This window comes from Brachionichthys hirsutus, chromosome 1 (assembly GCF_040956055.1).
Source record: "Brachionichthys hirsutus isolate HB-005 chromosome 1, CSIRO-AGI_Bhir_v1, whole genome shotgun sequence".
NCBI lineage: Eukaryota > Metazoa > Chordata > Actinopteri > Lophiiformes > Brachionichthyidae > Brachionichthys > Brachionichthys hirsutus.
In genome coordinates this window covers 11,435,849-11,450,189 of record NC_090897.1, presented here as the reverse complement: position 1 = coordinate 11,450,189, position 14,341 = coordinate 11,435,849, and the positions used below count along the sequence as shown (strand labels likewise).

The window sequence follows — 14,341 nt, the reverse complement described above, 5'->3', positions numbered from 1 at the left end:
AAAATAAATTACTCCACAGATGCAAAATAACAATAAATTAAAAAGGCACATAATATGTGCAACGTAGGTGGACAAAAAAGGGGGTGGGGGGTTGATCCGGAGAGAGTCGTGATGACTATCTCCGTTTCTGCCCCCCTGAAAGGTAAATTTTTAGGGCCGTTTTGAATGAGGCCAAAGAGGTGCATGATTTGAGGGCAGGAGTCAAACAGTTCCACCCTTGGGGGGCAGTATTGTTATTGGGTGGCATTCCCATCCTGTAACATTAATTATGATGTTCAGGAGTGATATACATTATGACAAGTCATCAGTGTACTGGAGACACACTGCTAAAGTAGAGGCTATCATGGCTTGTAGATTGATCACTTCCTAACATTTTAATTCCATATAATAATAATAATAAGACTTTATTTATCACTTTGGGGTTCTCTCTCTATATACACAGTGTCTCTGAACTTCAGAACCAGTGCTACCTGTTTCACTCTGCTTTCAGCCACACTAAGCTCGGCTAGCACCAACCTGATTCCAAATGTATATTTAACACACTGACATGAGATCAGTAAAAAAAAGTCTCATATCACTCTAGGAAAGAAAGAGTTAAACGCCGTCATCTAAATTCAGAATTGTTTCTTTTAGACCACCACTTGTCATGCTTGTTCAAAATAAATGGATTTACTCACGTACAACCACAAAGACATGAAAATATTTCAGCCTAGCCCAGCAATATGATTCACAAAATTACCCAATACATTAAATCAAAAGAATGTCTCATTGATAATCTTGCAAATACAAATACAGTAGATTGTCATGGAGTAGCAGCATCATGGTCTAAACGGCATACCAAAGCACTTTGTGACCGATGGCGCTCTGATCCAAGTTTTGACGTCGAAGTGTCCACCCATTCTCAAGAGAACCACAAATGACGGAAAATGACTGTCTGTCAGCAACAGAGAAGACGGAAATCAGGAATTCCTGTGAATCCAGTCCATCTTTGAGCCTTTCAGGCTGTGCAGCGTTTAGTAATTTCAGTGATGTCATGCAGGGGTTGAGTCTTCAGCAATGTAGCAGATTAAGACACTGATTTGTCACAGTCAAAGCACATCTTGAGATAATACCTCACTCCGGTGTAAATCAAATATGAGGGAGTGTGTGTGTGTATTTTTTTTTAAATAACAAGCATTGGTTTAATGTTTGTCCCAATTACAAAGGCAAGATGAGCAAAGTTGCTGCTCAGGAGACAAGCTCTCCAGTGTTCCTTCCAGGGCTGCAGGCGCAGTGCTCGTTCATCTCTTTAAGCCTCTGTGTGACTCAGATTAACCCACGACATCATCAGCACAATGATTGTTATTCAGCTGCAAGTTTCCTGTTATGCTCGCTCTCTCTCTCTCTCTCTGTCTCTCAGTCCACCGCTGTATTCCTGATGATAGCTCAGAGGTCAGATGTCAGACTATTCCAACCAGGCGGAGGGGTCTGACCACACACAATCATGAATGTGGAGTCCTCTCCACTTCAAACAATGTTTGCCAATTTTTCAAAAGGTCTTTTTTTTTGAAGTTCATATCAATGCTCAACATAAATGCAAGGCCAAGACCAGAATTCAGCAGATGCCTAGAAGGATACAGCGATGGACTAGGAGCAGGTCCACTTTTTTTTCATAAAAGTGTCTTTCTCTGTCCGTTGTCACAGGGTTCAAGGTTTGTTGCAGAGAAATCCAATGCCACCCTGTTCACTTTTGAAGTTGTACAATCCAGCGTATTACTATTTGAGAGGTTTGCACTCATTTGGTATTTGAAACCATTTGAAATGCCCTGCTGGATCATGTTTGTCTCCCTCAGTGGATCAAACAGCAGTTCGCCCTGTGAAACTCTTCAATGGATTGAATGCCAACTATGAGTCATAAAGCGTTCCGTATAGTTCAAGTCACGTCACTGCAGCAGCCAAATACAAATGTAAGCGGGCTAACATCAGCACTGTAGAATTCAATGAGGAGCTGGGGAGTTAGTTCAACTCTCTTATCAAGGATTATTTTGATGATATATTTAGGAAAATCTGGGCTTTTAATGTTACTTATTAGTGAGAGGGGCCCGGTCTGCCCTGAAAATGATTGATCATTTGCTTGGTAACCCTGACAACGAGCCATAAACACAGTAATTCACAGTCCCCTCATTCTGCAGAGCTGAATTATACCCCAGCTCCAGCCTTTCTACTCTGTGGACCAACCTTCAAACCCGGTAGAATCTGTAACAGTGTGCCATCACTAAACCGTTCAAGTCAACACATGATGGATTATGATGGGTTTTGTTTTCATTGCCAAATACTGTATTGAGTCTCAAACTAGTAGCGTCGCTCAGCTGGGTCATTGTGACTATGTTAGCTCCATGCACTGCTATGACTACATAGGACTGTTATTATATTTTAATGCTGAATTACTTCTGTTTCAAACAAGGATCTAACTTGGAAAGAGATGCTTCAAGTTTCATCTCTTTTCAACAATATTAACATGAGGCTGAGCTGCAAACAAACCCAAAGCTTGTGTCTGTGCTGTCTGATGCTGCTGGACAAAAATGTCTCTGGTGCTATGACCTCTACACAGGCACCCTTGTTCCCACATAACAACTGTTACCATAGTAATCGCAGGGTACAGTCACAGAGTTGAAAGGAAGTGTGGCATTTCAGGTTAATGAGAGCTTCCGCGTGGGAAGGGGTGTGTTCACAGCAAGAGGGAGACCTTTGCATCCTCCCGACAAAGGGGTTTTCCATGTTTTTGTGACAGTGGGAATGTTGTATATTTTCTTCATTCCATTCTGGGCTATGTTTAGAATTCATGGTCTACTGTCAGTGATATCATCACATATTCTCACAGACCTAAAAATGTCTAGATAAGCAAGCTTAACATGATTTGGAGTCTTTAAAATCATTTTTATTTGATAAATTAGGTCACTCGTATTTGTGGAATCATTTAATTAATTTAGTTCAAGGGTGCCATAAGTAAGACAGTTTGTTGGTGTCTTGCTCCATTTCATGTTCCTGACACTTGTTGAGTTTCACTGCAGCAGAAGGTAAGAGTTTTTATTTTACTAAAGTGCTTTAAAAGGGCAGATGTCTTTGACGAAGATGAATTAAATCAAGCAAAGGTTGAACTGCTGTGTTAGTGAAAACAATACAGATCAGGGGCTGAGCTAGCAAATAGCCTGAGTTCAGGTAGCCACCAAATATATAGAAATTATGTTCTACTGCAGCGCGGTGGCGCAGTGGTAAGCGCTGTTGCCTCAATGTCACAGACAGTGTGGTGTGTGTTTGTGTGTGAAAGTCAATAAAAGGTTGCTAAAACAAGACAGTAGTTATTGGAAAAGCACAAAGGATAGATGACATTGAGATTAGAAAAATATGTATGGAGGTGATGAAGGGAAGAAACCCATCGATGAGGAAATTTCACTCTGAAAAAATTGAAATGATGAAAATGGGAAGCGGATTGGTCAGAACAAACTGGTCGGCGATTACAAAAAAAAATAATGGAGATCAGAGGGGGAGGGAAGGTGCAGTCATGATCTCTGTCATCAGGCTACTGCATCAATAATATCTGTACCTGCATTTAGGTGTATATAAATAAACCATTAGGATTTTCCCTGTGGCTGGAAAAGGAAGAGGAAAGGAGGAGGACTGTAAAAGTATATTTTTGAAAGGAAACAACATTTCTCTCACATGTGATGTGACATTTCCTCTCTTTCTGCATGCCCCGCTTGCTTATGTGTGCTAACACGTGCTCACACACTGCTCAGGGGTCGAGGGAGCAGGCGTGGTTGTTTCTGGACTCTAGCCTGAACCGGGGCCGTCACAAGAAACAAATTTTGGTTCTCAAATGTGCAAAACATGACTGTGTGATCAATAACAGATCCTGAAAGAGTTCTTTCACAGCCATAATAAGTATTACAGTAGTTGTTTTGATTTCTTTAATTTCTAAAAAGGCCATTAACAAAACTCAGTGGCATGTTGTTCATCTTGTGTTAAATGTTTTTTTTTTAAATGTTAGAATGAGAAAGATATTTGATGATGTGAAGATTTCTGGTATGGTGGAACGCAGGCTGTCATTGGTTGCATCACATTGTTGCACAAAGCAGGTCTATAACAGTGTGACATAATCCTTCCAGAATTATTGCTTCATTCTCATAATTTTGCACCTAATTTCATTCATTCATTCTGAGCAACACTTTTAATGCAGCACAATTTAATGTATTTAATCTTAATTAATGAATCTGAAAAGCAATTCATTTTCCAAGTTTTAATTGTCTTGCTAGTTTTTTTTCTTCTAAATTTTCCATTCTTACAATACTTACCAGTTTTTTGTAGGGTGTATATGAGCTCTTGGTATTCATTGTTAATTTGTCTCACTGTCTGCAGCTCATTCTTTGTTGGTTGTCTTTCAGTAACAACCCACCCACTCCTACAATGCATTTGGCTTATGGTCAGTGAGGGATGACCTGTAAGCAGGGTGGGAACATCTGGATGTGAAATGGACCTCTGACAGTAACTGTCAGACATCCAAGTGATTTGCCTGCCAGCAAATCTGGGACAGATGTTCATTGAATCTATTGACCTGGGAATTTGGGAACATGAAATCACATACATTACATACTCACACGCCATCTATCCTCAATTACCGGTAATTGGTCTTGAGTGTGGAATGGGATCCAGAGGAAGTAAAGTGGCAGAAGGAAGTTGAGGATGTGTCTTAAATTTCCTTCAATTCGCAGATTTACTCAAGAGGAAATCAATTCACGTTTAAACCAAATACACAAAGACCTGATTAGAGTCTTGTAACTTCTGCCCTTGGGTCACAGTCATCATGCACATTACAAACAACATAAAGTATGCAGTTATTCTGTTGCCGTCTTCATCTCACAGGGGGCCTTTGATGCCCCCAAAGGCTATGGATTCCACCCTTCTAATGACTCTGATTTGATTATATCTCCTTTGTAAACCGAGTAAGAGATGACAATGTCACCATTTAACTAAATTTGTCAAAGATTGTTTCCATGAACTAAATCCTCAGTATTTATTCCAACATTTTATTCCAAAATATGTGTTCTTTGCTGGAAAATGGATTAGTGAAAGAGCATGAGAAAGATTTAAACAAGGACTGTTAAATCTCCTCGTTGAGGGATAAATAAAGGATGATTTTATTTCACACACATGTTTAATCTTGTCACAGCTTGAGGCGGGCCTGTGCTTTTCCACCCATTAACTTCTCCTGTCTTCCAGATCCTCCTCCTGCCATCAGCTCATTCCGGTCACCTGCGCTCCGACACTCACCTGCAGCTAATCTCTCGTCAGCCCTGACTCTACATATACTCAGCTCAAATGTAAGAAACCCTCATCAGGAATCAGGACATGTGTGGGAGACATTGGAATTAATCTCTGCACCCACTGACGGCAACACTGACACAGAAGAAGCACGATATACCAGGTGTGCAAAGTTCAAAATGATATATTTTTTTCTGTTTGCAGTGGGAGGTAGACTGACGCATCCAAGCAAACACGTGTGGCAGACAAGCACAGAGTGTGTGTGTGTGTGTGGTTGTGGTTATCTTTCCATATGAATCCCAGTAAATTAATCAGCAAGTACGTAATTGTGCATCCGTGTCATCGTGTGTTAACATTGCCTGTGTGGACTTGTTTAGCGGGTCTGGCTTCTCAGAGCTGTAAACAGGGAGAACTGGGACTTCAGCCAGAAGAATAAAGCTCATTTATCTTCTATTCAAACTCCCCACACTCCCATGCCAAAGCCACATACCCCTCTTTCACCCAGAGTTTCTGTTCTTTTTCCTGAGAGGAAACCCACACTGATTTACATTATCTGTGTTTTCTTCCTATAATTGCAGTCACTCGGAATCTGGAACCTTGCACAGATCCACTTGCCTTTCTTCATCCTGTAAGTAATGCATTTTGTGGTGTCATGGAGAACTTCCATCATCACCTGTCAGGGTTAGCTCTGATATTATATTTATTTTTAATAGCACTGTATGAATAGAAAGATTGTTGCAAAAATGTGTCTGAGTTGATTTGACAGGGAAGAGCCTATTGCACTTTAAGGTGGGGGGGGGGGGGTAATTTGAGAGTGACTGCCTTAGAGTTAGGGGAATGATATCTTTGGTGGGGCTGTCTTTCAATGCTGTTGCTTTTGTGTCTACTGCACTGCATTGTGGGATAATTATGTATGCACTGTGTCCAAAGCTGTAAGGATCTGACAATATGTCTCCTCTCCTGTGTCCTTCTCTGTGTGTCGACTTTGTTTATTGTGCAGTGCAGGGTTAGGGTTACCTTTGGATAAGTTCTAAAGATCTTAAAATCTTACTATTGATAAAAATTGAAATTTTATTGATTTCATATAATACCGGTAATATTCTCAGACAGTTAAATCTTAAACTACTAAATAGCAAGGGATTTCCACATCTTTGTTAAGGTACATGTCAGTTGGTATGACTTTATTAAATGTTGCAGGGGGGATTGCAGCATGCAATTAACACACAATTATAGAAATAAAATAGAATACTACACAACTTAAAATATAGGCACATCAAACACTAAAGAACGGCAATAATTTATTAGGAAAGAAACAAGAACGAGCTGCGCTCGTCAACTTGTCGTCTTCTGCGTTGCAAAAGCAATAGCCCCTTACGCCTAGGATAGGCGCTCGGGCCTAATAAATGACACACTAGAAGTGAGAAAAAACTACACATGCCATTACAACTTGATAAGCTTCACTTGTGCTAAACTTCTTTTTTGACCATCACAAAATGAGTTATGAGGGTTGAAGCATTGTTTATGTTAGTAAGATACTGGTGTTCAAGACCTGCTACTGCTCGTCAGATCATGAACTGGGAGCCGGAGAAGTGATGAGAGGCTTTCCAGATGTTGGACTCTCCACAGTTGGCGGTCTTCCTCTTACACTGGCAGCAGCGCTTGTACTGGTCAAGCTTATCGACCAGAAGCTGCCCAGCAGACCTGACCACAGAATAAAGCGTGGAGGGATGAATGCATGACCTGGAAATCAAGTCATCTTGCATGAATGATTTCAGTCATGATGTGCCTTTCGAGGTCAGTCATGAACGAGGTACATCACAATCAAGAGGAGAGTTCCGCCCACTCTGATCTTCAAATGATAAGCGCTTTGAATTTCAACGGCTGCATTGTTCAGAAGTTCATTTTGGAATGCCGCTTATCAGAGAGCATTCAATCAAAATGAGACTAATCTCTCATGACACGCTCTAATGTCTGTAATATAGAAGTGGACTTGTGTCTTAGATATCACGTCTGAGGCAATAAACTAATATCTGAAACATAAATCATTTGGAAAAATTTGGCAAAAATGCTCGAGGTGAGCTGGCAGCCACACACACCTCAGGAAGCGCCTCTCCTCTTCCTCTCGCTGGTGTTTGAGCTTTGCACTGTGACGCCACTCTTCCTGTAGCGACTTCCAGATATCTCTCTTCCTCTCAAACCCATTAATGCAGCTCATTATTAACCTGGACAGGGAACAGCCACCATAGTTCATACATTGCCCCTGTTACCTGTTCTGCTCATTTCACCGTTTTTATTTACTCACTCCTTTTTGTTGACTTTGAGAATTTCTCTCTCCTTCTCCAGCTGTTCTTGACGGCTCTGCATTTCCTTTTTCTTCCTCTGGGTGGCATCACTGAAATTTACCTGGAAGAGCTGTTAGTGTTCAGAGTTTCATCACTCGGCCTCATAATGGAGTAGACAGACAACATAAATAAAGTTTTAGTGAGTTAAACATTTTAATGGGACATTAAAAATCAGATGTAGGTATTAAAATGCATTGCTGCTAAATTTATGTATGACTTATGTACGAAGGACTTTCAACGGAAACAAGCCCGCAAGGGCTTTTTTGAAATGCTCCTCTTAGACAGGATGTTTGACGTTATTTGTACTGTAATACATGCTACTGTGTGACTGTACTTGTACTCTAACATTCTATCTAATAAATATATTCATCATCATCATGTGGACACAAATGAAAAGCCGGTTTATTGCAGCAACGAGAACCAGTGGTGACCTTCTGTGCCCTCTCACGGCCCTCTCCGTTACTTGCTGCTGGCTCGGTGCAGATGAACCAGTTGTTTGACTGGAACTCCGGAGGCTCTCTGCACTTCTTATCTCCTACCTAAGAGGCAGAACATTTTAAATGCAGTTGTATGACTGACATAAACCGCCATGACGTACACCAAATTATTTTCTTTGATGATAACCTAAAGAATTCTTGCGTGACATTGTTCTGAAGTAGGGAACACATGACACCTGACAAGGCGCCTTAATCAAACGCCATTTTGATTTGCCAAAAGAACACCTGACAAAGACCACAGAAAATTTCAAGAAAGTTCAGACAATGCGTGAAATGTAAAGAAAACTGAGTGAAAGGATTTCCTTGCCTTTTTGACACACACTCAGACATTCTATATAAATAATTTGATTGCTATAAAAATTGACTACTGACATAGTCCTGAGGAGGAGAGGTTTTTTTTAATGTTATTGTAAGAAAAGGGGTAGGTTCCAAATAAGCATTTGTTTCAATCTACCCTCTTTAGGTTCATCAGGGTTTCAAAGCCTTTTAAAGATTGTCATTTGTCTTTGTCTCATTGAAAAGTCAACCAGAATAAAATTCCTTCATTCATTCTTTTATTTTTATTTTTATTGCTGGATGAGTCTTTTTTTTTTTCAAGGGCAATGGAAAAACTGCGTTAATAATGATACTGAGTTTTAAACTGTTTCAATATGTTCTCTCAAATTGTGAATCTGAAATGATACAATGTTAGACTGAAGTTTTACGACAGATGTGGGTTTTTTTTCTTCTTGTACTAACATATAAAGTCAAAATAAAATCTGAAAGTCATCATTATGAAATATTTTCTTGCCTGGGTGTCCAGAGCCATCTTGTAATGCTTTGTCGTGTCGTGCTTCTGTTGGAGCTGCTGAGCCTTCTGCACCGCTATCCTAAAATTCACGACTCCCTTTACTTTACAGCATCAAATCAGGTAAATATTTGAAGCGCCTGATCAGCGCTGCTGTTACAGACTCACTCTTGCACCAGCTGGACCCGGTCTACGTGCTCCGTGAGAAGACGACTCTGCTGTTCCCGTGCCTTGTGATGTTGACGGCTTTCTATCTGGCTCTGAAGCTCTTTCATGTAGCGATGCTGCTGAATCCCTCTGAGAGGCGTGAGAGGCCGATCCGGGAAGATGAATGAAGTCTAGACGCAAGCAGCAACCGATGAATTATAACATGCTGCTGTTAGATGGCCGTGAGTCACAATAGTTTGAAAGTGTTACTTCATGTTTTAGATATAATACTCATAAATATATAGGATTTTTCTTAATTTGTGTGACTGGGGATGTCTATCTGAAAATCTAGCTGAATTGTCTCAAGCAGAAATGTTCCAACCATGAGTTATGGTTTGTGTGTGTTGGTATCATATATACCGGTGTGTGTATATATATATGTAACAATATACTTTAGCTCAAACTGCACAATTAATTTGCTAAAATGAGTCAAATTGTCATTAAAGTCTTAAATTTATGCAAACAAAAACTTCCATATTCTGTTCTGTTTGTTATTTCACTTTAACAGTGTTAAATTACAAAAAACAATATTTGCCATCTGTTTTTTTAAACTACGATTGTTTGACTATGTCGTAAACATATTCAGGTGTTGCCCTCCTGCTGTACGTCTAACAAACTTGCAGCTGAAAGTGTCTTTCTGTGATTCCTGAAATCAAAGGGATTTTAGTGCAGGTTCAACTCACGGGGACAAGAGGGCAGGTTCTCTTCTTACACATTTGCAAGTTGAATGCTGCAACCTGCTTTGCATGCTTACGTTGTTCATTAAGCTTCACCTAAAACACAGAAAAATGAGCCTGTGATTGGAACCATGACAACCTGTTCATCCTCCATGCTAGCCATGTGAAGTTATCTGTCTGATCAGCATAGCCACGCTGCTATAGCTACTCCACATTGTTTACATAGCATTGCTGGTCAGTCAGGTGTGTGAAGTCTGGAAACTGAAGGGGGACATACCATGTTCATGGTTTGAGTGTGGATAGTGCTGTTGCCTCACAGCAAAGAAGGGCACAGGTTCAAATCCAGCTTGGGGCCTTTCTGTGAGGACTTTGTACATTCTCCCCGTGTCTGTGTGGGTTCTCTCCGGGTTCTCCGGGCAACTCGGGTGAATTGGTTATGGTAAATTGTCCGTGTGTGTGTGTGAATACGGTAATTGCCTGTCTGTGTGTGACCCTGAGATGAACTGGAATCGTGTCCAGGGTTTGTCCTGCCTCTCACCCGTCGACTGCTGGGATAGACTCCGGGAGATCCCGCGACCCGGATTCCGGATTAAGCGGGTAAGAAAATGAATGAATGAATGAATGAATGAAGCTACATCGCAAATTGTGGAAGTTGACCATCGTTTTGTACCTTTCACATAAGATGTTTGATGCAACTCAACCGGTTTAACAAGAAGCACATCCATTTGCACTTCTTTTCTGAAACACACATTTTGTCTCGTGCTCATTATAATGCTCAAACACACCACACACGCACACACCTGTTCTTGTCTCATGCACTGCTCATCTCTCTGTTGTGCTTTAAGGAGTAAGAGTTTCTCTTGCGCTTTCTCTTCCATCTGCTGCTGCTCCCTCAGGAAGACTGGACGGTTTCTTTGTGCTCGCTGCATACACAGGTAACACAGTTCCTGTAACCATAAGCGTTAATTTAGTAATGTAAAGTTATCATTATTTTTCTCAGTGGTATTGCATTATTAACAATTACATTTATTGAGCCTAATATTAAACTATCTGACTGTAGAAAAACAATCATTTCAGACTTACTTTTCAGCTTGTCCACCAAGAAAGTAAATAAACCCTCATTTTAAAGGCTCTTATAAAATCTTGGTTACACATCAGGACATCAATGATACACAAATACAGCCATTCTCGTTTACCCCCAATATACGTAGGTAAAAATCCACAGAAGTAGTGACATTTGTTCGGCAAGAAAATCTGCAATAAAATACATCCACGGAAAATGAACCGCGATATAGCGAGGGACGGCTGTACATGGAAACACCTACACTTGGACACTCACCTGTCCAGCACGGGTGTGATCAGTGCAGCTGACAGCGGCACAAGATCCTTCCAGTTTGGGGGCAACCTCTGGCTGTGAGATGGGGGTGTCTGGCCTGGAAGGGAAAGCAGATGCTTTTCTCATCCCTAGTTTTTCCAGTTGAACTTCCTTGAAATTAAATTGATCTTGTGTGACATGGCTAACCACAAATGAAGCAGAAGGATTGATGCAATGCAGAGATTTAGAAAATAATCTTTCTCGGTGTGTGTGTGTGTGTGTGTGTGTCCGTCTGTCTGCTGTGTGTAGTGTATAGAGGTAATGGGAGAGGAGGACACTGTTCCACAGGAAGCGCTGCATCATTTATGGGGCTTAAAACAGCCCAGGGTTGTAACAATGCAAGACCACCACTGGTGTCTCAGCTCTCTCTGCTCAACTGCCTGAAAACATTGGGCATCATGCATGGCATGCGTTTGTCATGGAGTGTGTCTGCTTGTCTGTGCGCGTGTGTGTGTGTGTGTGTGTGTGTGTGTGTGTGTGTGTGTGTGTGTGTGTGTGTGTGTGTGCAGTACTTGTCTGTGGCTTCCGTGGGGGGTGCTGGGCGAGGTTCAAAGGACAGACTGGCAGCTTTCATCTGTAGTTTCTGATGGAATTTAGATTCTCTCTGTTGGAAAACTCCTGCAGAGACACACATCACCCTTACTAGGTTCAAAACTGGTTTAAAAATGAATGCAGTTGCCTGATTTCATTTACTCCAAATTAGTAATCACTGATTGATTCGGCAGCTCATTAGTTATTCTTTCTGTGTTGTGTGTCTAAGCCCTGTTACATCCTGTTGATGTTGGTCCAATTCCCGGACTCCCTGTCTCTAACATAAGAATCACAGGCTGGATAAGAGATTATCTTTTAGTAGATCTGTGTCATCGTCTTAATTTAAACTGAAAAACTAATCTTAATTAACTATTTACAATGTCAGAGTAATTCCTTCACCTCAACCCGCTGATATAACCCAGTCTTGTAAAAGAACAACAGAGGGTTTGGGAAATATGCAACTTATTTGTCCTTCCTGACAAGGGCATTCAATGATCGGGTCAAAATGCAGGTGATTTTGTTTTTCGTTACTTTCCAACTTAAACAAGTGAAAGCCGCATGCACTTCTCTTGGTTTGTGTATTGTGACGTTAAATGCCAAGTTGTCTGCCTCTCTGAAATAAAACTCTTTCACCTCCAGCAATCTTCTCTTCTGGGGCTGGTGACAATCTCTTTGATGTATCTTTGTCACTGGCTTTGTTGCCTGACTGAGAAGAGCAAGCAGTTGGCGGGGCAGCTGAGTTGGCAGTCTGTGGCCTCTGAAACGTGGACGTTCCACCAGACAGTAAAGAGACACTGCTCCCGGGTCTCTGGGGGTCAAAATGACAAACAATCTACGTCCACTCACCATAGCATGTAACACGTATGCACTTCTTCATACTCACATTTTTAAAAGCCAACAGCAAATGACCCTTTTCATCCATTGCATTAATAAAATGTTGGTTGAACTTCATCCGCACCTTTGAATGACATTAGATCAGGTGAGTACAATGTTTACTGTCAATAAACAAATAACTAAAGGGGAGCCACCTTGTTGTTCTTAAAGTACAAAACTCCAATTCCAGATAAGGCGAGGAACACATTTATTTCAGCGGCCAAAGCTCTGGAGAGGAGCACGAGGGTTTCTCTAATGCAGCCCTCCACCGTGTCTCGACCCAACGAAGCCTGCTGTGCCACAGCCATGAAGTTCAATTTCACCACTGCCAGGTGTGTTGCTGCAAAGGGATGCACACACACATCCTAAGCGTTGGTTTGTTGATGCTACTCATCTAAATTACTGTAGGTTTTAAATCCAAACGAGCACATCTAATCAATGAGAGCAGCGGTAAATGTTTCGTTTCCTGTTTTAAATGAAATTCAGGAACTTTTCTCCAAAATGGATGGATTTTGGGAGATGAAAACTCTTCCCCTCTATTATCATTAACCACAATGCTGTCATTTTGGTCTGTCTATTATTTACCAAGAAATATTTATTAATTATTTTAATTATTCCACACTATGTAATTGAAGGACCAAAATGATCATCTGGATCACAATATACATTCAGCTTGATTTTCTTATATGCTCTTTATACACATCCTTACCTTCAGCCAGTGGCCTGACCTGCTTTAAACCCACAGACTGAGCTAATTTCCCAGACAGGAGGAAAATGGGTCGCTGGATCATTATGCACTTGTTTCCCAAGTCCAAGTTCTGCTGAGAGAAGGTGAAAGTCCCCAGTCCTGGCACATGGACCCCCTATGAGATAGACAGACAGACAGACAGAGGGATGGATGGATGGATGGATGATGGATGGATGCATTGATGGACTAACCTTCTGCAAGGTCATCTGACGTTCAATGTAGTTGGATACATCAACCCAGATACTCTTAATATCTGCCAAAGAATAAAGTTTGCATGGTCACGCCGTGAATGATGCACCGGCACTTTATTAGCAATCAATGAGCAACCAGAAAAAAACTAGAGAAGCACTAAGAGAGAGCAGACCTCCGCCAAGCAGCTCGTTCCCCTCATAATTAGATTTACACCGTCCACATGGTGATCTGGATCATCACCGAAAGGTTCTGAATTGTTCTCGGTATCTTCATACCAACCATGAAAAGTAAAAGTGAATCAGAGTTGATTTTAACAGATTTTTTAAACTGTAAATGGGGTTTTCAATGTTAAAATGTCATATTTCTTCCTGACCTCATTCTGGATCCGATCAGGAAGACATTTTGCTCAGACCCCTTTGACTGTGATTTTCTGTAAGTAAATTGAATGCGTGTTTTTACAAGATATATTATTTTTTTTGCAAAAGCCTCCATTAGAAGTAAATTGGAAAATCAAAATTAAAAAAAAAATCCAGACAGGTATCTGGACTGGATCACTCTAAAAAATTTATGGGATCTAAATTAGACCAAGACCCAGCTTCAGATTTTATTTTCATCAAGATCCATCCGGGAGTTTTTCTATAATTCTGCTAACAAAGACAAACAAACAGACAAACGCCGTCAAAAACGTAACCTCTTCGGCGGAGGTAATAAACACGTCAGCTTTCATTGTCAGACCGTTTTCAGAGAGCTGGGCGAGAGTCGGTAAATTCCGTTTGTCCGCTTCTGACGCCACCCGCAGGAGATCGTTCATCTC

General features: G+C 41.0%; 1 protein-coding gene across 1 annotated transcript; it reads right to left on the bottom strand.

The window, feature by feature from the left end:
- Positions 1 to 6,860: 6,860 nt before the first annotated feature.
- On the bottom strand, positions 6,861 to 14,338 carry LOC137896086 (coiled-coil domain-containing protein 81-like). Its single transcript, XM_068741618.1, has 16 exons — positions 14,263 to 14,338; positions 13,527 to 13,588; positions 13,297 to 13,450; positions 12,743 to 12,927; positions 12,598 to 12,672; positions 12,348 to 12,522; positions 11,696 to 11,801; positions 11,148 to 11,241; positions 10,609 to 10,755; positions 9,815 to 9,904; positions 9,093 to 9,262; positions 8,928 to 9,006; positions 8,072 to 8,179; positions 7,601 to 7,710; positions 7,395 to 7,520; positions 6,861 to 6,999 (listed from the first exon to the last, which is right to left on the bottom strand). Exons 1-16 carry the CDS (start codon positions 14,336 to 14,338, stop codon positions 6,861 to 6,863), a joined length of 1,896 nt encoding a protein of 631 aa, XP_068597719.1.
- Positions 14,339 to 14,341: the final 3 nt, after the last annotated feature.